We start from the raw sequence: 22,801 nt of genomic DNA, 5'->3' as shown, positions 1-22,801 counted from the left end.
CCTGTGCTCCGTAGGCCGCAGCAGCTGGCTCACTCACCAGCTCCCGCCTGGACCCTTCCAGCTGCTCTGGCTCAAGCTCCCGGTCACAGTCACCTGGCCGTCCGTAAACTTCACGTGTCGCAACCACAGTCTATCCCACAGCCCTGCTCTTCTGGCCTCACTGGGGCAGTCCACCCTGGGTCCCCTGTCCCTCCACCTCCTTGGAGCCCAGCACCGCGCCCCAGGATCCCGTTGGGGCGCCAGCACCTGACTCCACACAGCCTCAGGCTTCAGCTGATGGGAACATCTTAAACCACAGTGCTGGGTCCCACTCCTGGGTCCCTCTGCCTTCAGCAGCTCTGCGGGTCTTTGCAGAACCTGAAGGATCAGGCCCAAGCCCCTGACACAGCGCTGGTCTCTCTCTCCCCTAACCTCCTCAGGGGAGTCCCACCGTCCTCCAGAAGCAGCAAGCGCATCCTGCCACCATGGCTTCCCCTGCATTCCCGCTGCCAGGAACCCACACCCTCATGGCTCCGGCTGGGACAATTCATACTTTAGGGTGCCGCACGACCCCATCTCTCCTGGCCAGGCTTCCATGACTCTAGTCCCTCAGGATTGCTTCCTCTTCTCCATAAGACTTCACCCCTCAAGGACAGGAGTCCTCCCCGCCACCGAGCCTTTCCTGGGCCTCACCAGGCCCTCGTGATCATACGCGTGAAGTAACACGGCAGGTAAGAGGCCCGGCTCTCCCCCGGAGGCCTCCCCCGAGTAACTCCTGTGTGATGTCAGTGTCGCTCGTCAGGGAGGGCCACTTAATCCTGGAGTCTGGTCATCCTTCGCAGGATGTGACCAGCTGCAGGGAGTCTATGGATGGAGGCTGAACCGACTCTACCCAACACTGAGACGCCTCCCTGGCATCCCGGGTTGTCACAGGAGCCATTTAAACATCAGTCAAGCTCCTGCAGGCCTCACAGGGCGTGTAGACATTCCCAAACAGACCTCACCCACAGACGGAGCAACCAAAGCCCCGCGATGTCCCATGGTTTGACCAAGGCCACACAGCCAGTCAGGGACGCTGAGAAAGAGGCAAAACCCATGTGTTTCTCGAAGCAGGTACTTAGCAATGTGGCACATTTTATGTGAACATAAAACCAAGTCACGAATTCCGTGGACACGGCTCTTCCTGAAACATCGGACAAATGCCTTCATGTGCTGTCTTTTTGAATTATGAGCATTGCATTCCCCAGAGACGGTGCAGCTTGCTGTGAATCTCGCAGGTCAGTGCCGGCGCTGCCTGGGGTCAGCGTTCAGGGACCGCGCCTCTGCATACCAAGATGGGATTGTGTTGATGTCCCACCCGCCAGCAGCTCAAGACCTACAGAGAGATCCATGTTCCCCTCTCTCATATTTGAGCCACTAGAGAAGCAGATGATTGTAAGTGGGTGCAACCAGCCCTGGATATTTGTGGCTGTTTGGAAACCTTAGTGAGTCAAGAAACGAAGACTATTGGAGACCAGTCTGCATACCCAGGAAGGGAACACACTTGTGTCTCCTGACCCGAAGGAAATGCTGGCAGGGACAGGGCTAGAGAGGAGCCAACACCGGGTCCAAGGGCCTGGGAATAAAATCTCAAAGGGGCACAGAAAAATGTGGAAATGTCCAAACTGCAGAAAAGAGACCCCTTCCTGTGACTCCGAGGCCCGTCTTATCAGAAACACAGCACGGTGTGCAGCTCTGCCTCAGAGGAGGGCCAACAGGTATCACCAAGAGACCGATGTGAGCCCTACCTACCTGTGTTACCCTCGAAGACTGTGTTAAAAAAAAAAAAAAATCTAATGCCTGGACATTGAATGGAACGAATACCAAATACCCACTCTTGTTTATATAAATATATTATTGGTTCATGATCGATGCCATCAAGTGGGAGAACACTAGCATCGAACACTCTCTATGTCCCTCTGTTGCAGTTTGTCCCAATCATTGCTAACCTGAGTTTGGGCAAAATTAGCCTGGAGATATTAATAACTCCAGTTTTATCGTCCTATTCTGCCCCTTGTTTTCCCTGGCTCTCACAGTTTTCTCTATTTTATCGTACTGTAAGCTGACCTTGGAGCTTTTGGAGGCACAGGGGCTGGAATAATGAGATGTGTGAACAGACCCAGGCCTGTCCCCTCCCCATCATCTCTACATCTAAAAATGACGGTGAGCACTTTGATTTGACAGCAAAGAGATAACTACCCTGGACAGACTGATTGCAAAACAGATCTCCTATGTGAACTCGAGAAGCAACTGCGCTTTGCTGGGTCATATTCAAATGCTATTTCCAATTTGCACCTGTCTTCAAAGGAAGATCCAAGGCCCTTGAACTGTGAAAGGTTCATGAGGTTAAAAAAAAAAATGATGTTGGTCACTACTTAAATAGCTCTTGTGTGTAGTCGTCCAGACAAGTGGAGCGAACAACTACCATTTCTATAACACATCAGCATTGGGATCTCCGGAGGGGACGGCCAAGAAATGAGCTGACGTGCTAGAAGGCAGATGTGCCAGGACCTCAGCCTGCCAAGGACCCCAGTTGTATTTTAGGACCTGACCTCCTCTCTACAAGGTTGCTGATGAATCACAATAGTACAACTAAGAGTCCTCTGCACTCCGCAGCTGGTAAGCTTTCTACCCCGAGACACATTTATCTTTAAGGGAGACATTCTGCTTTCCACACCATCCCTGGGTCAACGATGATGCTGCCCATGGAAAAAGGACAGATAGCAGACAGGACCAACAAGAAAACACATCCGGACTCGTAAGCTTTTCGTCTAAATAAAGTAATGTCTGCAATCCCAAGTTTGAATCAGGTAAGGCAGCCACGCACATGCAAAGTATCTGTTGGGAAAGATAAAATGAGAGCAGGCAGACAGGGGAGAGGTTGAAGTTTTCTGACTCCTGGTGTTCTGTCACTAGGGTTCCTGGCTGCTTAGCGAGCAGCTACGGATCGGAAGAAAGGTTGGTCCTATAAATTTTTCAGATCCCACAAATGCCCTTAGCGAGGCGGCCCACAACAGGAACCTTAAACAACGCAGGAGTGTGGCCCACATGACACTTCTGGGCTGAAGCTGGAAATGGGGTAAGAGTGAACAGAAAACAGGAGAAAATAAAGCGCTTGAGACGGAGCCAATGGGATCTGTGGAGGCTGGAGGATGCCGGGCTTGTGTTATAGGAAAAGTCTCTCATACCAGACGTCAGAGTGAGTGGTGAAGACTCCATCCTTGAGAGACTCGGGGGACATCCAGCGCACAGGCAGCAGCCCCTTTCCTCCTTTCCGGTAATAGTCTGTCTCGTAGATGTCTCTCGTCATACCAAAATCTGTAAGGTGGAGAGAAGGTGCCAGAGTGATGTGCTTTGAACAGCTCTTGGGACAGTAGCAAAGATGTCCCATCCCTGCTGCAGGTGAGGGTCCCATACCCACATCCAAGGGGGAGTGCACTTTAAGGAGGCTGGATCTCAGTGTTCACAATTGTATAAGGCAGACTCGGCAAGGGATAATTGATTAATCACATGACAAGGAAATACCAAGAAATCTCGGCTTTCAAATAGGTCTCTAATTTGAGTCTCCAAAAAAGTTAATTCCAGAAGTGCCGTGGTGGCTGAGTCAGTTAAGCGACTGACTTGATTTCAGCTCAGGTTGTGATCTCAGGGTCGTGAGATCGAGCCCCGAGTTGGGCTCCACACTCAGCCGGGAGTCTGCTTGAGATTCTCTCTCTCTCTCCCTCTCTCTCCTTTTGCCCCTCCCCCTGCTCTCTCTCCTTCTCTCTTTCAAATAATCATTTTTAAAAAGTTAATTCCAAATAAATAAATAATTTCATTTACTTAAAAATGAGAAGCATTTACAAATTATCGAGCCATACAATTTATTAAGAAGATACATACTGTGTAGACCCAAAGGTCTCTTTTATGTGTTCTTAAAACCTGGTGAAATAAACAAGGGCATGTTGACTCTTATTGCCTTGGTAGCACTGCCCACTGCCAGAGGAAATAGGGTAGTTTTGCTGCTTAATATGGGGGAAAATATTCAAAGTACAAATTCACGGGGGAAAAAAGTACCCTAAGATGTCGGGGAGAGGATATTTACTAGGCCCCTGGAGCCATTACTCAATAATGTTTTTCAACATAATACTCCCACTCATTTTTGAAAACTTCTTCCATTTTCCAGTCTCCAGAAGATGTCATGTAATTATGTTTGATGGCAGGCTTGCTTTATAATCCTAAATTATTGCTTCTTTGTCAGATTTTGATTTTCCACTCAATCGTACAACCTTTTCTTACAGGGACTCTTCCGTTCTCCTTCTCAGGAGAAAGGGCTGCTCTCCTTTCTCAAATGTTCATTCATGTCTCTAATTATGCCACAAAGCCATCAGGGCTACAAAGCAAACAACACGGGGAATAAAGTTCCTTGGACGTTAACTAACACAATTTACTTGTACTGAGCTGAGGGCCGTCGAACTGCCTCTGGTGAAATTACTTGTCATGTTTGTAATCCAGGAGACACTGGGCATAGGAGAAATAGGGGTTTTGAACCCTAGTGAAAAATAAAAATGAATGCTGAAGTCTTATCTTGGAATTAATCCAGTGACATGCAAATGAGAGGACTTGCCTTTATTTGCACAGAAAGGGAAAAAAAAAAAAATAAAGGAAATCCCAGAAAAAGAACACAAGCTATTTTTTAACACAAAAGAAAAATTTCAAATTTTAGTGAGAAAAACCACAAGTACCAAGAAAATGTCACTATAAATGTGCCACCTAGTTAAACGGCAAATATGGTCCTTGCTGATTTGGACTTCCAATGGCAAGAGGCACAATACTAGCTCTCCCACCGTGATGTGAAGCCAGGAAGAAAGGAGCGTGAACTGAGCTCCTGCATGTGCCAGGAAGAGGGTGGGACGCACGATGCCAATGGCTGGAGGACATAACATCTACAGAGGCCCAGGCATGTGCTTATAGCCTCCCTGAACCCACTTCTTTCCACCATCCCATCTGCTGTATCAGCATTGCCCATTTCAGAGGGACAGAGACTGAGGCTCACAGAACTTAAGGCACTTGTCCCAAGTCTTATCTGTTACTGGCAGAACCAGGATTTAAGCTCAGGCCTTTTATGTTCCCTGGTGCTGGTGAAGGGGAGCTGGTTGGCATCTCTGTGGGAACAATCTGAGTCCTCATGGAGAAGGGAGGGCAACGCAAAAGCAAGGGCAAGTGAGCAGGAAGCGCAAAGAAAGCCCAGACAGCAGCCAGAGAGGCTCTTCCTTGGAAACCCGGGAGCATGACAGCCTCTCAGGCTTCAAGGCGCACCAGATATGTGGAAGCTTCAAAGGGCCAAATCCAGGGACCGGTGGCTCCTGAATGAGTAATTCTGAGGATCAAGGGATGTTTATTCTATGATACCGTTCCACTCATCACCTCTGTCTCCTACAGAGGGAAAATCTCATTTGGTAACTATTCTAGAGGCGATACTCACTGTTCACAATTGAAGGGCCCAAACAGTTCATTCAAAATCATTGCTAAAGAAAAAAATTATTGCTAAGAGTGCATTTCCAGAATAGACAGTTCAAGAGCTAGACAAAGAGGTTAGTTTTATTTCACTTTATTATCTTTTCGGTACTTTGAATACATCATGCCATTTCCTTTGGGCCTTGCAAAGTTTCTGCCGAAAAATCAGCTTATAATTTTATGGGGTTTCCCTCGTATATAACTGTTTTCTTTTTTCTTGCTGCTTTTAAAATTCTCTTCATCACGACTTTTAGCCATTTTAATTATTACGTATCTTGGCGTGGACCTCCTTGGGTTGATTTTACTGGGGGCTCTCTCTGCTTCCTGGGTCTGTTTCCTTCCCCAGATTGGGGACATTTTCAGCTATTATTTATTTTATAAATTTTCTTTCTCTTCTCTTTCTGGCATCCCTAAAATGTGAATGCTATTATGTTTGATGGTGTCGGTGACTTCCTTTAACTTATCCTCTAACTTCCTTTAACCTATCTTTTGTTCCCGTTCCCTTTGGTTGTTTTTCATGACTCTCCCTTCCAGCTCATGGATCTGCTCTTCTGTTTCCTCTACTACTTATTCCCTCTAGTGTATTTTTAATTTTAGTTACTGAGTTCTTCATCTCTGATTGATTCTTTGGTATATTTTCTATCGCTTTGTTGAAGGTCTCAAATGAGGTCCTCCACTCTTTTCTCAAGTCCAGTGAGTATCGTTATGACCATTACTTTACATTCTCTATCAGGCATATTGCTTATCTCTGATTTGTTTAGCTCTGTTGTTGTGATTTTGCCTGGTGCTTTCATTTGGGACATATTCCTTTGTCCCCTCACTCTCTGTGTCTGTTTTTATGTGTTGGGACAGTCAGCAAAATCAAAGAGGTTACTTTTAAATAGATTTCGGATGTAAAGTGTCCTCTGCAGTTTCTCAGGATAAATATTTGATGTTTTTCTGAACCATCATCATCTCATAGTAGGAAGATAAGGGTCCTGGTAAGAGCAGGTGTCTTCCTGGGCAGCCCTGAGGTTGTATGTGGTTTTTGTTTAGTTTTGTTTAGTTTTGTTTTTAGATCAGGATTAAGAGATCAAGGCAAAGCCTACACCTAAAGGTTGAAATCAATTTCTAACTTACACCAGAAATGCAATCCAATCCCCACCCCCCCTTTTTTTTTTTGGTGTTTGAGTGGGTGGTGGCAACAAGAGGTCTAACCAGCAGGTTGGTTAGCTAAGTATTACAACAGACAGGTCACGAGTTTAGAAGTTGATCAACCTGGGCATGAACCCCAATGAGCAGTGATCTTCCCTTACCTGAGGGTTTGCCACTGCCCTGTCACTGCTCCTATTCTATGTAGGGCCTTCACCATCAGGCGATCTCACCTCTTAGAAAACTCCATGGACCACTGGAAGACAAAGCTCCTTTCGAGCTTGGAATATTAGGGGAAATACTGATAGTTTGGATGGCAACTTTTATTCCCAAGTCAAAATCACCTGAGGATGTCGCCTCAATTATTTCTGTAACTAATGCTTAGTACTGTTCTGCCAAGAAATGCCTCAAGTGTCAGGAGAGGCTACCTCAGGGACCACGGCCTCAGTCCATCCTTGCCCACTACTTGTTCCACTGTGTCCACATGTGCGGTAGGGATCTGAGCCAACCTGGCCAGATTTTCGATCGACTATCAACTGGAGACAACCACGTTAGTCCCAAGAGCAAGACTCTGTACTCATGGGATGCATTGGAAAACCTCTTTGAACAGAGGCTAATGCCAGCTCAGTTCCTAAAACATGAGTGAGTTTAGTTCTTGCTCGGCTCTGGAGAGCTAAGAACACACCTCCGATTTTGACCGTGAAATCTTCGGCCACCATGCAGTTCCGGGCAGCCAGGTCTCTGTGGACAAACTTGTTGGCGTTGAGGTATGCCATGCCGTCTGCGATCTCCCCAGCCATCTGGATCATCTTGCTTAGGCTTGGAGGTGCTAGGACTGGATTATTCTGTTGGAGATTAGGAAAAAAAAAAAAAATTCACATGAGAATTTAAGAGTTTTTCCTACCCTACGTTCTTTCAGGGTGTGCAAATCCATCTTGGTTCAATCTGAGTGTCACAGGTCATTCTGCTAAGAAACAGGACTTGCTCAGAAGGAACATATTATTATGGAGACCAGAGCCTCTGCTTCGTGGGAAAGTCATGCGCTTGCTCACTGACCACATCACACAAAGCTGCAGCGAGAAACACCAATTAGCACAACTTGGGACCAGCATTTTCTATTTTGGGTAGCACAAAAATTATTTAAAGTGAAACTAACAATTTCTGATATTATGAATTCTTGGTTATTCAATTTTTTTAAATCTTTTTTTTTTTAAGATTTTATTTATGTGACAGAGAGAGACACAGCAAGAGAGAGAACACAAGCAGGGGGAGAGGGAGAGGGGAGAAGCAGGCTTCCCGCTTAGCAGGGAGCCTGATGTGGGGCTCGATCCCAGGACCCTGCGATCATGACCTAAGCCGAAGGCAGACACTTAACAACTGAGCCACCCAGGCGCCCCTTGGTTACTCAGTTTTTATCAGTTCCTATGTTCCTTTATTCCTATAATGAAAGTTCAGGTAAAAGGATGGAGAAGATACTACTATAAGCAGGTGTGTTACCCAAATGGACACCATATGCTTTATTTCCCACATAAGCCTGTTATAAATTACTTGATCTTTTTCTTTCTCTTCAATTTTCTTCTAAAGTACAAAAATATCGAGATTAATGTTTTCACCTTACAATATGGCATTCCTTGGCTTATCATTTTCCGTGGGCACCAAGGAAAACAGGCACTTGCCAATTCATTTAAGTCCAGGTGAAACTTATTTCAGAGCGGGACAAATACAAAACAGTGACAAGCAACATGGATAAGAATTTCCTTTTTGCAGAGGAAGGGAACACTGGCTTTAGAATTCAAGAGCAAATAATAATAATAATAAATCCATTTGGAAAAAAAGTTTATATTAAAGACATGTGGCCAAATCTCTCCATCCTCAAAAACAAAATACAAAGCCAATCAGCTTGCGACAGTTTAGATGCTAACCACGTCTTGCTCGTGCTGGTACAGTAGATTTTACCTCGGTTTCCCTGACTACAGAGAATCTGTTACAACACTGCAAAGCCACATTGCTCCTACAGGTCCCACACGCCACCTCCCCAGCTCAAACCCTGCGGAGCGTGGGCACATCATGCCTGGCTGGGGTCACTGCTGGGAGGACGAGCTGGGGCCTGGCTGGGGTCACTGCTGGGAGGACGAGCTGGGACCACGCATGGAAAGTGCCTGACAGTGCCTGGACCCTGGACAGGGTCCATGCTTCGCGGCAGTGGGCTTTGTCCAGGGACATGCTAGTTTCTGTTGAAATGTGCCTTCTAGAAGCAGGGTGACAACCCTCCAAGTACTTCCCAGTGAGTTCCCTACGCTTGACGTACATTTACCTCCTGAAGAGACTATCAGCATGGTCTCTGGTGATTTAAAATACTCATCACTGAGTTTCCGGGGAAGTGACATGATGTCCCCACGGGTAACCCCGAGCCACCACTTTCTTTTATACAGGAACCTCATTTAGACAAGCTGTTTTTCCCCCGGACCCACCAGTGCCTTTTTAACCTTTTCAGGGCTAGAAATGCATGGTATGCTAGAAAATGTGAAGTTTATGCTCATGATCCTTCAGCTGAGGAGTATTAAGTATGTGTGTTTACTAGACGTGGTCATTCATAATTAATACGACGAACAGACTCAATGAAAGGAACCTGGTTGTAAATATCAGAAGAGAGGGCTGACACTTTGTCGGCTCATGGTGCCGCAGTGCCGTTCGTTCAGACATTTTAGAGAGCGGAAATCTTTCATTTGCTTAGAGCTACTGTAGACATGTATACACAAACACCCACATTTAGCCAAGTAAATGAGCAAATCTTCACTTGGGGAGAAGATGCCAAGGAGAATATAATGAATCTGCAGGACAAGCAGACATATTTTTATACTTGACATGAGTTAGGAAGAACAAGTTTAAATCTGACAAATCTTAGAGTGAATTCTAGATCTGAAAAGGACTCGGGTAATCAACTTGTCCAACCCTCTTATTTTACACGTGCGGACGCCGCAGTGCAGGGGCCCGGAGCGGCTGCCTGAGGACGGCAGACAGCTAAGCAGCCGAGCCAGGACTGAGACAACGTGTTCCAAATGTTGATTCTGGGCCTGAAGCCGGGGAGGCAGGGAGTGAGGCTTCTGCACTTTTCAGAGGTGCCTCGAAATGAATCTGGTAAGAACTCTGGTGCCGGGCCTCTCTAGCCGCCCGTCCCAGGAAGAGGTTCTCATTCACGCTGGCTTGTGAATGAGCAAAGTGAGCCGGGAAAAGGCATTAAGATCCAGGGAGCTGGGGACCCACGTCAGCAGAGCAGGGGAGGATGGGGTGTGCTGTCCATCCCTCAGCCCACGGGGCCCCAGGCCACACTCGGCATCGTGACTCTCCCAGAACCACAAGCATCATCTGCTGTGGATAAAGGAAGCCACATGTGAACAGGTGTTCAGAGCTCAAATTAAGGAACTACTACGACGTGGGGGATAATGAAGCTTCAGATTAAAAGAAAACAGATTAAACTCAGGCAGAGAAAGGATGTAGGCATTCAAAAGGGGTAGAGAAAAGGAAGGACCCTGGCAGAGGCAAGGAGGCGCAAAGCCTACTCAACACTGAGAAAAGTCAGGGTGAAGGTTAGGACTTTAAACCCACGGAGGCAGCCCAATGAAAGGCGGATGTTGTCGGTATTATTTGTAAGTGTTTATCTACCGGGTTATTCTCAGAATTCCTCCCTTTACAGGTCATGCTTCCATATGCTAAAAAGATGGCCTGTGGGTTCCTGCCACAGAAGAGGTGAGGAATGAAAATTTGCCCAGGATTTCTGCCAGTGTAGACTGTGAAGCTCGTAACGCAAATGGATCTTTTCGCCTAGACGAAGAGACGGTCCCGCTGAGGCGATTATCACTCTGCCTCAGGATCCGGCCTGACCTGCGGGTGCAGTGTGAGAAACAGGGCTTCCCAGCCTGGAAGGCACAGACCAGGCTGGCGTCAGAGGGGGCTCGTGAATGAGCCGACCGCTTGGGCACGGAGCTGAGTGGGAAACCATCCTGGCAGGAGAATCGCATCCACCTGACACAGAACTCTGACAAGCGTTGACTCAGACACTGATTGCCACCACCACTGACCCTGAATCGGGCGTGGCTGGGCCCGGGGTGGACGGCCAATGCCAGGGTGGAAGGGGGATCCGCTCAAAGGACCGGTGAGCAGAGAGGTCAGGGGAGGAGACGGTTCCTCCTGGCCCAGGTCAGGGGGGCAGGAAAGGCTTCAGGGAGGCAGCAGCCCTGACACGGGTCTGTGGGGTGGGAATCAGGGGGCGCCGGTGGTGCGGGGGGTAACGAGCGGTGGAGGGAATGCAGGAGCAGATACACAGAGGGGTTAGGTAAAGCGGTATCTGAGGAAGTCCAAGTGCCTCCCACCAAAGCTCACAGTCTCCCTCTAGTCAGGGAAATCATTCTCACTAAGGACCAAGCGTGCAGCAAGAAACATTGGATGCTGAAAGTCGGTAGATCTAAAGACACCGTGTCTCCTGGGGGAAGGCGTCAAAAGAGGACGGGTAATGTCGAAGTCGGTTAAAACCAAAACTGACCTCTATTTCTGGCCTCAGAGACCTGAGATAGCTTTTGAGATCCCCCCGCGTCATCAGTTCCATGATGACCAGCGTCGGCTGGCCCTGGGACACCACACCCAGCAACCGCACCTGGGAGGAAGGACAAAAGAGAAGGGCTCAGAGGGTGAGGGTGGCCCACCACGGTCCCCACCCACGCCGCCGGCACTGCAGAGCCCAGATGAGCAGGCCCCAGGGTCCGCCTCCCATGCACAGACGTCTAAGGGCCACCATGAGGTGATGGGGGACTCTGGAAGGTGGTGGGGGAGGAGACATCAAACCCCCTAAGGGAGTCCAGGGGCAGGGGACTCTCAGGGAGGTTTTCCCTGTGTCAGGTTCTGGCTCCTCAGGGCTGTCTCTTACCACGTGGTGACAGTTGAACTCCTTCATCACTGAAGCCTCATTGAGAAATTCAATCCTTTCGCGCATGCTGGCAGCCTCGTTCACTGTTTTAATGGCCACCCTGGTTTCGGGCTCATCTTTAACCACGCCTTTGGCGACTCCTTCGTACACCATCCCAAAGGAGCCCTGCCCCAGCTCGCGGCTCATGGTGATCTTCTCTCGAGCGACCTCCCACTCGTCAGGCACGTACACTAGAGAAGAAGAAACCAGAACCAAGCCAGGTCAGGCGAGGGGCTCCGGAGCAGAACATGCTTTTGGGGGGAAACCGAAGGACGCGAGATGCCACTCCCTAAAGCCCACAGAGGACATCAGGGAACCACGACGCGGTTCGTCCTGAAATCTCTGTGAGGCAGCTATACGGTCAAATACAGGTATTTCAAGTCTTCAAGGAGCCCAGAAGAACCACAGAGGAGTCCAATTTGAGATGTGCCAACTTCAGGATTCACAACAGGTACAAAGACTTGGGGGTGCCCCGCGGGCTTAGCGGGGGGAGCGTGTGACTCCTGATCTCGGGGTCGTGAATGTGAGCCCCACGTTGGGTGGAGAGATGACTTAAATAAGTAAAACTTGAAAAAAACAGAAAAGCCCACAAAGACTTAGCACAAAAAATCATGTAAATATTTCAATAGTTTTGGGGCTGATTACATATTAAAATTGATAATATTTTGCATACATTGGGTTAAAGAAAGCCTATTGTTAATACTTATTTCACCTGTTTCTTTTACATTTTTTAATTAATTAATTTATTTTTTAAAAAGATTTTATTTATTTGACAGACAGAAATCACAAGTAGGCAGAGTGGCAGGCGGGGGCGGGGGGAGTGGGCTCCGTGCTGAGCAGAGAAACCCCATGTGGGGCTCGATCCCAGGACCCTGAGATCATAACCTGAGCTGAAGGCAGAGGCTTAACCCACTGAGTCACCCAGGTGCCCCTACTTTTTTTTTAAATGGCCACTAGAAAAACTTGAGGTTACACGTGGGACTGGCATTATATTTCCACTGGTAGCACTGTTCTTTTCTAGGCAAGTGTGTCCAGCCTCACCAAAGACCCTGGGGGCTTTGTCTATAGGGGTACAGAAGTGGCTGAGCTCTGGCACCAGGGAGTAGTGAATGGTGAGTTGGGGGGCAGTGGTGAGTTGGGGGAGCAGCTGATGAGCAGTGGGGTCTCATCAGGGCTCTGGCCTGAGCTCCGTGAACTCAGGGACCTCCCATAACCAGAGAGGGGGTGGTAAGGGGCTGGGAGGTGGGACATGCTAAGACTGAGCCCGACTAGGACTTCTCCAGCCCAGGCTTTCGGTCAGTCTGGTGTAAGGAATTAAATAAGTAATTCCAGGCAGGCAGGAAGGAATGAGAAAGAAAGAGGAAAAGGGAGAAGGGAGGTAAGACAGAAAAGAAAACAAAACAGAAGCTCCATCCTGCAAGTGGAATGGGCAGGTTAAAAACTAAATTAGACACCTCGGAGGAGGGTCCCACTGAGCCTATGTTAGTCTAGAATTTTCTCTCATACACACTTTTGGTGAATTTCATACTACATGTGTGTTTTGGAATTTCAGAAGCGGAAGTCTACTCTCTGTACGGCTTCGGTGCCACACAACCCCCAGGAGGGGCTGATGCCTGCTTAGGAGAGTAAGTCCGCCAGACGAGCAGGTAGGGAAGACTCGTCACAACATCCCTCCGAAAGTATAAAGAGACACTTTGTCCTAAGCCCCGCCAGCCCCCCAGCCTGCCAGCCGCTGGTTCTGTGCACAATGTTATCAGCATTTCCCTCAAGGGGATTTTCGGTGTCCTCAGGCGAACGGGGACATGCAGATTAGCTTTTGGAGAAAGGAGTTTTGAAAGCCCTTGCGAAGGGCAATGTCCTTTTGTCGCCCCTTGAGGAAAGGAGCTATGAGGTGCTTGTGAAAGGCCAAAGAAATTAAGTTCAAATGAGGTGACGGTGTTCCTACCCGTTGGCCAGGGCGACAGAGAGTTTGCGTTTTGTTTATTTTTAAAGAAGAATCAAGGCCTATTATGAAAGTAGTTGTGGGAAGATACACATTTTGAATTCCAATCACCGTTACTGTCTGATATTGCTGTATTAATGCTCTTTCCAAACTTCCCGGATGCTTCGTAGTCAAAGCTACAAATGCCAGTCTCCTGAGCTTTATTTCAAAGCAGAGCAAAGTCTCTGGAAGAGTCTTAGTCCACCTTTACAAAGAGGGAAAATGGCTTCCCCCATCAATTCTATTAAGGGTGTGATGATAATTCCATTAAGAACATGATTAAGGGTGTGATGACTCCTTATCTTATATATTTTTTATAAAGCTATCATTCATATAAAAACAAACAATGCATAAAAATCCTTTGATTTTTTTAATGAAGAAAAAGATCCTCTCCACAAGTAACTACTATTTTAAGTTTGGTGCGTATCCTTCCAGAATGTTCTCTATGCATTATATACATGAGTACAGAGGTGTGTGTATGAATATGTACACACAAATATACATATATATACCTATTAAAAATAAAACTTTGTGAGATCTTTATAGATTCAGGAATTATTCAGCACTTGATTCCTACTCCGGGAGGCTGCTTGTTTTTTGTTTTTCGTTTTTTTTTTTTTTTTAAGATTTTATTTATTTATTTATTTGACAGAGATCACAAGTGGGCAGAGAGGCAGGCAGAGAAAGAGGGGGAAGCAGTCTCCCTGCTGAGCAGAGAGCCCGATGTGGGGCTCGATCCCTGGACCCTGAGATCATGACCGGAGCCGAAGGCAGAGGCTTAGTCCACTGAGCCACCCAGGTGCCCCTGGGGAGGCTGCTTTTGACTGGCTTTACTATAAGCGGAACTGAATTAGAAGTTATTAAAGAAATCACAGTGAGACTTTATATAGTGCTTTAGAGTATCTACGTGTTTTTCTTATGTTTTCCATCTGATCAGGACAATCAATCAGCAGAACCATGAATCTGTGTCCTATCTCCCCCACATCTACATCTGCTTTCACTTCAACTGAAGCCAAGAGGCAAATGGTTTTTCGAAATGCATCCACCTGGTTTCACGCACTTACTCACTCCATAAACCCAACCCGGCTTCTCCTGCCGGTCAGCTTCCCCGCCCGCCCCGAGGACCTCACTGTCCTTTTCCACTGTGACTGCATCATGCTGTTGACAGGACCCCAGGGGCTGCGTCACCCTGACTTCTCAACTGCCTCACGACGTGACCCGGGCAAGCCTCTGCCCCGAACCTCCCTGCCTCACCTCTGCACAGGTGGGCCCAAGAACAGCCACCTAACGCAGATGTAGGGACCAAATGGGGCGGCATTCATAAAAGCCCCCTGCAAAGTGCCAGGTTATGGTGCTACTGTCGCTGGACCCCCGGACCAATGCCCCGCGCTGACTGACTTTGAAAGGTCTGGGTTCAAGCCCCCGAGGGAGAAGAGACAGCAAACAAGGAAGAGAAATACCCATGGGGGACAACCCAGCTTCCAAGTCAAACCTTCTCACTCGCTGGACTAAATGGCCCTCATGAGCTATGACCCGGGGGTCTGTAAAGGGGCCGTGAGGAAAGAAATCCTGCGATTCCGGTCAGGAGGGGGTGAACAGAAAAACTCTGAGACAAAAAAATGCAGGGAGGCCGTGAGTGATCAAAGACAGTCCCAGCGATATGAAACTCAAGCTGAAACCAGTTTAAGAGGACTGTTTGGTCAGCTGCGGCATACCCTCCGACTAGATGTCAACAATTAAAATGGCTTTTGTCATTCTAGCATAAAATTTCAGGCAATTAAGTAAATGGACTACCTCGCTGACCAGTCATCTCTGAAGCCTGTTTTTCTTTGGGGCATTCTGCATGGTCCCAGAATTTTTGACATACTCCGTGAACTTGCTAGAAACTTTGATTAAAAAAAACAAACAAACCAAAAAAAGTGTTAACCAAGATGTATTCTGAGGCCAAAGTTACCTCAAAATAATGCAAACCTCTTTGCCCTACGTTAGCCACACTCCCGAAAGCTCCCCAATCTGGGACGTCCCCAGGTAGGGACCCTGGCTTAGCTGCTTACCATCGGCGGCGCTGAAATACTCTGGGTTCACAGAAGCATACAGCACTCCATTGCCCAGCCTGCTGTTATTCCTGTCAAAGGGATAAAATTCAGGTTAAAAAACCCCATCTCCGCGTGTGTCATCTTGGCGCTCTCAGTTCTCTCTGTCCTGTTTCGTGAGGGGCATCCAGAGGAAGGGGGTGCGGGTAATTCCTGCCTGCCGCTCTCACCTACACTCTGCCATTGGGCCCCAAAGCCATCTTGCTAACCTGTCCTTGGGCTTCTTCAGGACCCTCGGGTTAAAGCTTTTAAGGAAACACTGGTTTCTTCACTTCATCAGAAACGGGAAGGCCTACTGGCCAGAAGAGGCTGGACACTGGGTTTAGAAAAATCTCCGCATATGTGAGCAGCGGGATACGTGAGCGAAGGGATGAACCATACCGGCCCCAAATACATTTTCTGTTGTTGCTGAGTCCTTAGAAAATGTTTTCTTTTTCCTGCGAGGAACCTCTGACGGGAAAATCGGGTCACCCGTTCCGTAAAATATTCCCTCGAGATCCTTAAGACGTTTCCCTGCCCTTGGGGTCCTCTCACCAGAACACGCAGCCACCTAAGGTGTCCGAGCTTCCCCGGGAGTCACTCACCTTTTCCTGTGGAAGACGTACAGCATTATAACAAGTCCCCCCACTATCAGCAGGACAGCGACGGGCAGAGCGATGATCAGGTGGATGAAGTTTTCGTACGTTACTGCAGAAACAAGGGAAATGACAAAAATATCACGGGGTGCACAGGCTGGGTCGTTTTTTGTTTGCTTTCTTTTGTTTTAGCAGCAAGTATGAGAAAAAAAATCCCCCCAAAATTTCTTTACTGCCCTATCGCAGACTAGGAATTCTGAAGGTAAACAGTATCAGATAGAACAGCAAAACACTCTGAGTTATTCAGGGGAAAGAAAAAAAAAAAAAAGATAAAATGAGTACACACAGAGGAGTAACTCATTTTTAAAGTACAGTGTACCCTGACATAATAGTTCACGTGGTAGGTCAGGTAAAGTCATCTTCGTGTGCAATTTAATGACTACTAGTGGATACACATACATACACACACACACACACACACACACACACTCACACACATTTGCAAAAATAAAAGGAATGGATTCTTACATATTTAGAGCCCAAGTGATACTGACCCTTGTATTTAGATCATAAATGTATTATTTAATCTGTTTGGTATGAAACTGGTGTCCTAGTACGCTCTGTTGACCTTTATCTGTCTTAAGAAAGCTCCAGAGATGATTTAAAAACACCTAACCGTATGGCACCCCTGGCCAAAGTTGTTCTGAATTCTCCCCAAACATTCAGGTATAGTTACAAGCCTGACCGCCACACCTGCTCATCCTTGTCACCAGCACTCAGGTGACAGATGGGCACCTGGGACGCTGCTGCGCACCCTTAAAGACTCTGCTGGATTCGGGAAGTCACTGTGTTCCCAGGGAGCACCAACACCAAAAAGGTGGACTGCCCACATTTTGCAAGGATGCCCACGTTGCAAGGACACGGAGAGGAAGGCAGAGGAGAGAAGGGAGTCGGGGAAGCTTTCCAAGCGCAGAGGAATGGTTGGAGATGATACTGGGGAGAAGCAGGGTTGGCTCCCAATGGGCCTGTTCAACCCAAGCAGTTTGAACCTCATTCTGCAGATGAAAGGGAGCCAGTGTGAGCTCTTGGGCCCCACAGTGAACCCAGCACATTTGTGTATGTTGGGACAGTGGTGCTGGAGGACAGTCTGTGGGGGTGCTGGTGGCATGGAGGAGGCATGGCCACATCTTGGAGGGTGCTAGAGGGCAGGAGGGGACCTGGCTGTGTTCTGCATTATCTAGCCCAGACCTCACAAAGAGACCAGTGCTCCTTGGCTACCAAGGAAGAAGACTCACAGAGATGGACGGTCCTCCCCAGGGTCACACGGGCAGCTGGGAAGCCATGGTCCCAGGACCGTTCCTGCCCCCACAGCTCAGATCTGCCTCCCACGGCAAGCACTCTGCAGACTGTGAGAGGAGGCAGTGGTGGTGGCAGAAGGGGCTGGATTTCAGGGACACAGAAGAGGTAGAATCAATGGGACTGGGGGTTGAATGGGAAATGGGTGGCTGGAGAGAGAGAGAGAGAGAGAGAGAGAGAGAGAGAGAGAAGGATGTAAGGTTCCAGGCTTGCGTGGGGCGTGGATCATGGTGCCACTGACTGACCTTGGGAACAAAAGGACAGAGAGATACTCAGAGGGCAGCAATCATGATTTCAGTTCTGGTACTCATGGGAGTGGGAGGCGCTCATGGGACCACCCAAGTAGAGAGGTCTATGTGGAAATGCTGGAACTCACTGGGGACCCAGGGACACCTAGTAAAAGTCACATATCAGTGATTATTTTGCCACTAAAAATCATCACCACTATTATGACTCTTTATGGATTATTAATGCTATTTTGATTTTTTAAATTAAGGACATTTTCATCAGATCACTCTCAACGTGGATGGATCTCCTGCACTTTCTAATTCTTGAAAACACTCTCAAATTATCACTGCCGTTGGGAAACCAGCCAAGTTTTAGTTTTTCCTCCTGAGGACGACTTCTTACATTTGTATCACTTAGCCTACTGGTCAGGTTGTACCGTGTTCTGAGTTTCACATTTCAGTGGGGACACGGAGAAACTGGAACACAGCCGGAGAGGAGCACAATGATGAAATGGCTAGAAAATTGGTCTCTGCGACTGGGCAACAAGAAAAGGCCAAGAGACTGGAGATTATTTAGTCTGGAGAAGGAAAGTCTGAAGAGTCATTTAATAGCATTCAAGCACATGAAGGGTTCCTAAAAGGACAGTGGTTGCCAGAAAGCTTGCAAAGCTTCTGTCTCCTCTGAGGATTAAACAAGAGGAAAAGAGACTGTGCGGTAGCAGGAGAGTCTTGTCTGACATAAGGACAAACAGCAAAGCAGGCATGCAGATTTCATTTCCTGCAGTACGTGCCAACTTCTGCTGGAAGGAGTCCATCAGAGGGGCTCTCGGGGTTCCCAGTGGCATCCCAGTACTGCCAGGGTTAAAGACAGGGTAGCAATGGCAGAGGGGAACGTATCCTCTCCGAAGAGAAGACAAGTCAGCTATTTCAAAGAGTGCGGCCTGATGCTACACCCCTAAGCCTAGGCTCTGTTCCTAAGGGATTAATGCAGAGAAGAGAGAAAAGGGGAGAAGAGAAAGCCAGCCACAGCTCTGGAGAGGGTTCTAGGCATCACTGGGAAGGTTCTAGCCCTGGACTGGGTGGCAGAGGCTTGCTGGGGAGAGCAGGTTAGTGGGCCCCATGGAGAATTCAGACTCTTTGAGCTGATGGAATCATCTGCTGAAGCTGTCAGTTTACCCCTAAAACCAGAACTCAGGCACAGTGCCAGGCCATCAAATGCTACTTCAAGGTGTGGTCCTATGCACACTGTTCTTCTTTGGATATCTGTACTATTAGGATTTTCAAACACCTCTCTCTGACTCTTAGGTACTAACCAGGCGGACAGCTGGATTGGTTGAATCCTGAATTTAAAAACGGAGACGCTAGATCAGGGCAGCCCAGATGCGGACACCGGGAGGGACCACAGATGTGAGGACCACCCACTGAACCCAAAAGTAGCACCAGTCAGCACGGTGGGCTGCTCTTTCAAGTGGGACAGTGAGGAACAGTGTCCGGCCAAACTAGATCTCATAATCTGAACATGAAATCATCTGAAAAACTGGGTTCCTAATAAGAAATGGAAACTCAACGTGGAAATAATGAGGAATATTTGTGTCACCAAATAAAATACTGTGTTTTCTCAGCCCAGCAAGCACAAGGCCATGGTGTACTGACACATGTTACAAAACTCAGTTTTCAAACCTGAAAGCCTTGCCTAGTACGGCCTTCTAAAAATTCTGTCTTGTCAACGGCTTGAGCATAAAATCACGCTGTGTGCTTTCCATGCGTGCAGGTGCTTTAAAAGTACATCTGTATTTTTACGGACAGGCAGTGAAGGGGATAAGGCCTTAGTCTGAGACGCTGCCACAAAGACTCTTACCCTGGAACAGGCTGGACCGGATGGCCCCCAGGTTTCGGTCACCCCTTGGGATTCTAAGCCCCAAGCCTGAGCCTTAACCAGCAGCCCAAATTGGACAAGAGTTGGACTGGGCAATTCAGGGCTTTGTAAAATGCTTCCCACGTAAAACATTTCGAGAGCAAAGGCCTCTTGCTGATCGCTAACCCTCAAAAGGGGCTCAGACCCTTTCCCCGCCCATCAAATGAGCTGGGAACTCCAAGCAGCAGCTCCCCGTGCTCGAGCTCCCAAAGGAGGAGCTGGCAGAAGTGTGACCCTTCTGAAATCTGGCCAACTCCATTCCAGTGGAAAATCAGAAAGGCAGAGAGTGCCCCGACAGCCCAGGCTTTCCCAATCCTGGCCCAACCCACTTTCGTGTTTTCCAGTTACTGCTTCTCCAAGCCTTACTTTTGGCTGGGACGTAGAAGAACACCGGGTCTGTCCAGGACCCATTCCCGGAGAGAGAGGTGGCCTGGATCCGGGCCGTGTAGTTCCCCGGGTTGAGCCGGTTAAGCTTGGCACCCCCATACTTCCTGTACTCCTGTCTTGATACGCACTCCCGCTGGTCCTGGGGGGAACAGAACACAAGTGCCAATTCCCCACAAGCCTGTGAGAAATGGGTGCCTCTTGCTGCCCCCCCCCCCCCCCCCCCCCCCCCCGACACTGATCCCGATTTGCATTAATACAGGGAAGGAAGTGAACGTTGAATGGCCGTCTTCCAGTAACTGTAAACGCACCCAAGTTCTAACCAAACAGATCTCTGTTTTTTTGGTAATCAAAAAGAGCCCCACAAAGGTGAAAAGTTCTTAAGGACAATCTAGCTTATGCGGAAAGATCATTTTCTGTAACAAAGTCGTTTCTTATGGGGGAGAACCAGCACCCCTCCTCATATACTCTGAGTACTGTCCTCAGAGACTGTGGGGCTCGTGGAAAGACTTAAGTCTTTACTGACTCAGTTCCTCATTTTCTGGGGTTAAGTCCTCCACTAACCGGGAGGCGGTCTGTCCTGTCCCGCCAGTGCATGCCATCAGTTGATGGGGACACTGAGCCAGTCTTACCTCGACTTGTGATCCATATTTTATTTCATACATGAGAATCAGTCCGTTGGGATTCTCAGGTTCTGGCCACTTAAGAAAGATGGAGTTTTCAGGCCTCGACTCCCAGGTCACCGGCCCAGGAATGTCATCTGCCCCTTCTGCATGACAATTTAAACAAGCGAGAAAGTCAGACTCGGGTCCTACCCCGCTGGGGTGGGCTACCCTGAGCACACCCTCCCCAGTCCGTGTGTGCAGGGCTGAGGATGGGGACCGCACAGACTGCCCTACAGCCGGCTGCTCACACGTAGCACGGGGTTTGGAAGCCAAGCTCTAGTGATGGGTCTCAGGACATCCTTGCTCCCCCTCAGCAACCCATCCTCCCCTGCAAAAAAGCCTGCTCTGTCAAGTACAGCTGGAATCCCCCGGCAGCCTGAGTAACTTATTTCTGGTTTTTGGCTTCTACCCCTCGAGAAGGGAAACTGTGTGATGCCTCAAGCACAAGCAGCATCAAAAAGGCTCCTTGTGAGCGGAGACGGTAGCCACAAGCCTCCAGGCGGCGACACAGAGCTTTCCAGGTCTGTATTTACATGCGGCAAACACAACCTTGATGCGGGCGTGAAGGACAGCCCCCGAGCTGGGCCTCCGTCCACCCTTCCTCCAGCCACGGCTCGCTGAGGCCAGGGGCTCATGCTCTTGCTGCTGCTTAAAGCAGTAAGCCGGGCAGTGAGCTGGAGTTTCTGCAAGTTACAGCCGGGGAAGGCTCTTCTGTCTCTCCCAGAAGGTGGGGAAACTGAGGCCAGGGAGCTGACAGCGGCCCTGAGACATGCCATGAGTCAGTGCCGGAATGGTGTCCTGGAAGGCCCTTCTCCTAGACTCCACTTCTGGGCTCCTCTGTTAGCCGCTAACCCCGGGCAGGAAAGAGAATGGGCAGTTCCCCCATCCTTAAACATGGATGGTTGGCAATGTGAACAACAGACAGCTTTTAACTTCCAAGGGGAAGGTGAAGACCCAAGAGGCAGGACCAACGGCTACTCCAGCAGTTGACCTTGAGGAACAAAGGTCACCCTGAGTCAAGGCAGCTAACAGATTCCACGGAACCTGACGACTCAGGAGGGACTGGGCAAATTTATGTGTGCACAAATGGGGACTAGGGCCATGGGAATGTACAATGTGAACGAAGTGGGAGGAGGGGAGTTGACCCTGAAGGGCAAGCCCTGCTCTTGTAGGACTTTGTGCCAAGAATGGGTTGGAAATGATGTCACTATGAAGGGACTCCATTCCCTGGGCTGCTGGTTTACCATGCTGCCACGAATAACCATGCATTCTCTAATAAGCAGGACAGAGACTAAGGTTCATTGCTCTGGGTGACAGATTCTGTGTCCATAAAACACAAGCTTCTCCACTGGGCTGTGAGTGAGTCAGGAGTGGGGTTCACTGGATCACACCCTACCTGCAGGCATGGTTCTTGCAAAAACAAAGTTGGAGGCGCTGCAGCCCAGCTTCTCAGCCTCATGGTTACAGCTGTGGATGTCAATGCGGTACAAAGTGAAAGGCCGCAGGTTGGAGATTACAGTTCTCTCCTTGTTATCCACTCTGCTCTCAAAGAAAGGGTATTCTGTCTCGAGCTCTTCTGGGTCTGTGATATTATAGGTGTCTACCACTGTGGTGTTCCTGCCTCGGCTGGACATGGTGGTGTTGGTGACTTGTGTGACATCTCTCCGCTTCCTTTCAGGTCTGCAAGGAAGAGAAAAAATTTGGCTTGTAAGTGCCTCTACCTCTTTTGTCCTTTCTATGACTTGGGTGAGAGTAACGGAAAGAAAAGAAAAAATCCTAAATTTGGATGAAAGGAGCTATTCAGCCCTTTTGGATAAGAACCAACAAATAATACGGGGATTTCCTTCTTCGTTATTTTGCTTTCTCTACTCTGCAAGCCTCAGAATCGGCACACAAACTGCTCTCTGGCCCCCAGAGTGGTGACTCGATTGTATCTAGAGGCAAAGAAATGCCTCAGTCACTTCTGGGTCTGCAGCCTCCTGGCCCTTTGGTCAGAATGT

At 48.6% G+C, this 22,801-nt stretch overlaps 1 protein-coding gene across 1 annotated transcript in view; it reads right to left on the bottom strand.

The window, feature by feature from the left end:
- Nucleotides 1-22,801, bottom strand: part of LOC111152643 (insulin like growth factor 1 receptor) — a 293,795-nt gene that overhangs the window by 9,846 nt on the left and 261,148 nt on the right. The window contains exons 11-19 of the mRNA XM_022511183.1: nucleotides 22,198-22,481; nucleotides 20,769-20,905; nucleotides 20,119-20,278; nucleotides 16,264-16,366; nucleotides 15,641-15,711; nucleotides 11,567-11,796; nucleotides 11,186-11,296; nucleotides 7,331-7,490; nucleotides 3,207-3,336 (exon numbers count right to left, since the gene is read on the bottom strand). Coding sequence (XP_022366891.1) covers nucleotides 3,207-3,336; nucleotides 7,331-7,490; nucleotides 11,186-11,296; nucleotides 11,567-11,796; nucleotides 15,641-15,711; nucleotides 16,264-16,366; nucleotides 20,119-20,278; nucleotides 20,769-20,905; nucleotides 22,198-22,481 — 1,386 coding nt within the window. The remainder of the gene's footprint in view (nucleotides 1-3,206; nucleotides 3,337-7,330; nucleotides 7,491-11,185; nucleotides 11,297-11,566; nucleotides 11,797-15,640; nucleotides 15,712-16,263; nucleotides 16,367-20,118; nucleotides 20,279-20,768; nucleotides 20,906-22,197; nucleotides 22,482-22,801) is intronic.

This window comes from Enhydra lutris, unplaced genomic scaffold (genome assembly GCF_002288905.1).
Source record: "Enhydra lutris kenyoni isolate GAN:26980312 unplaced genomic scaffold, ASM228890v2 scaffoldscaffold29, whole genome shotgun sequence".
Lineage (NCBI taxonomy): Eukaryota > Metazoa > Chordata > Mammalia > Carnivora > Mustelidae > Enhydra > Enhydra lutris.
This window is presented reverse-complemented; position numbering and strand designations above follow the sequence as displayed.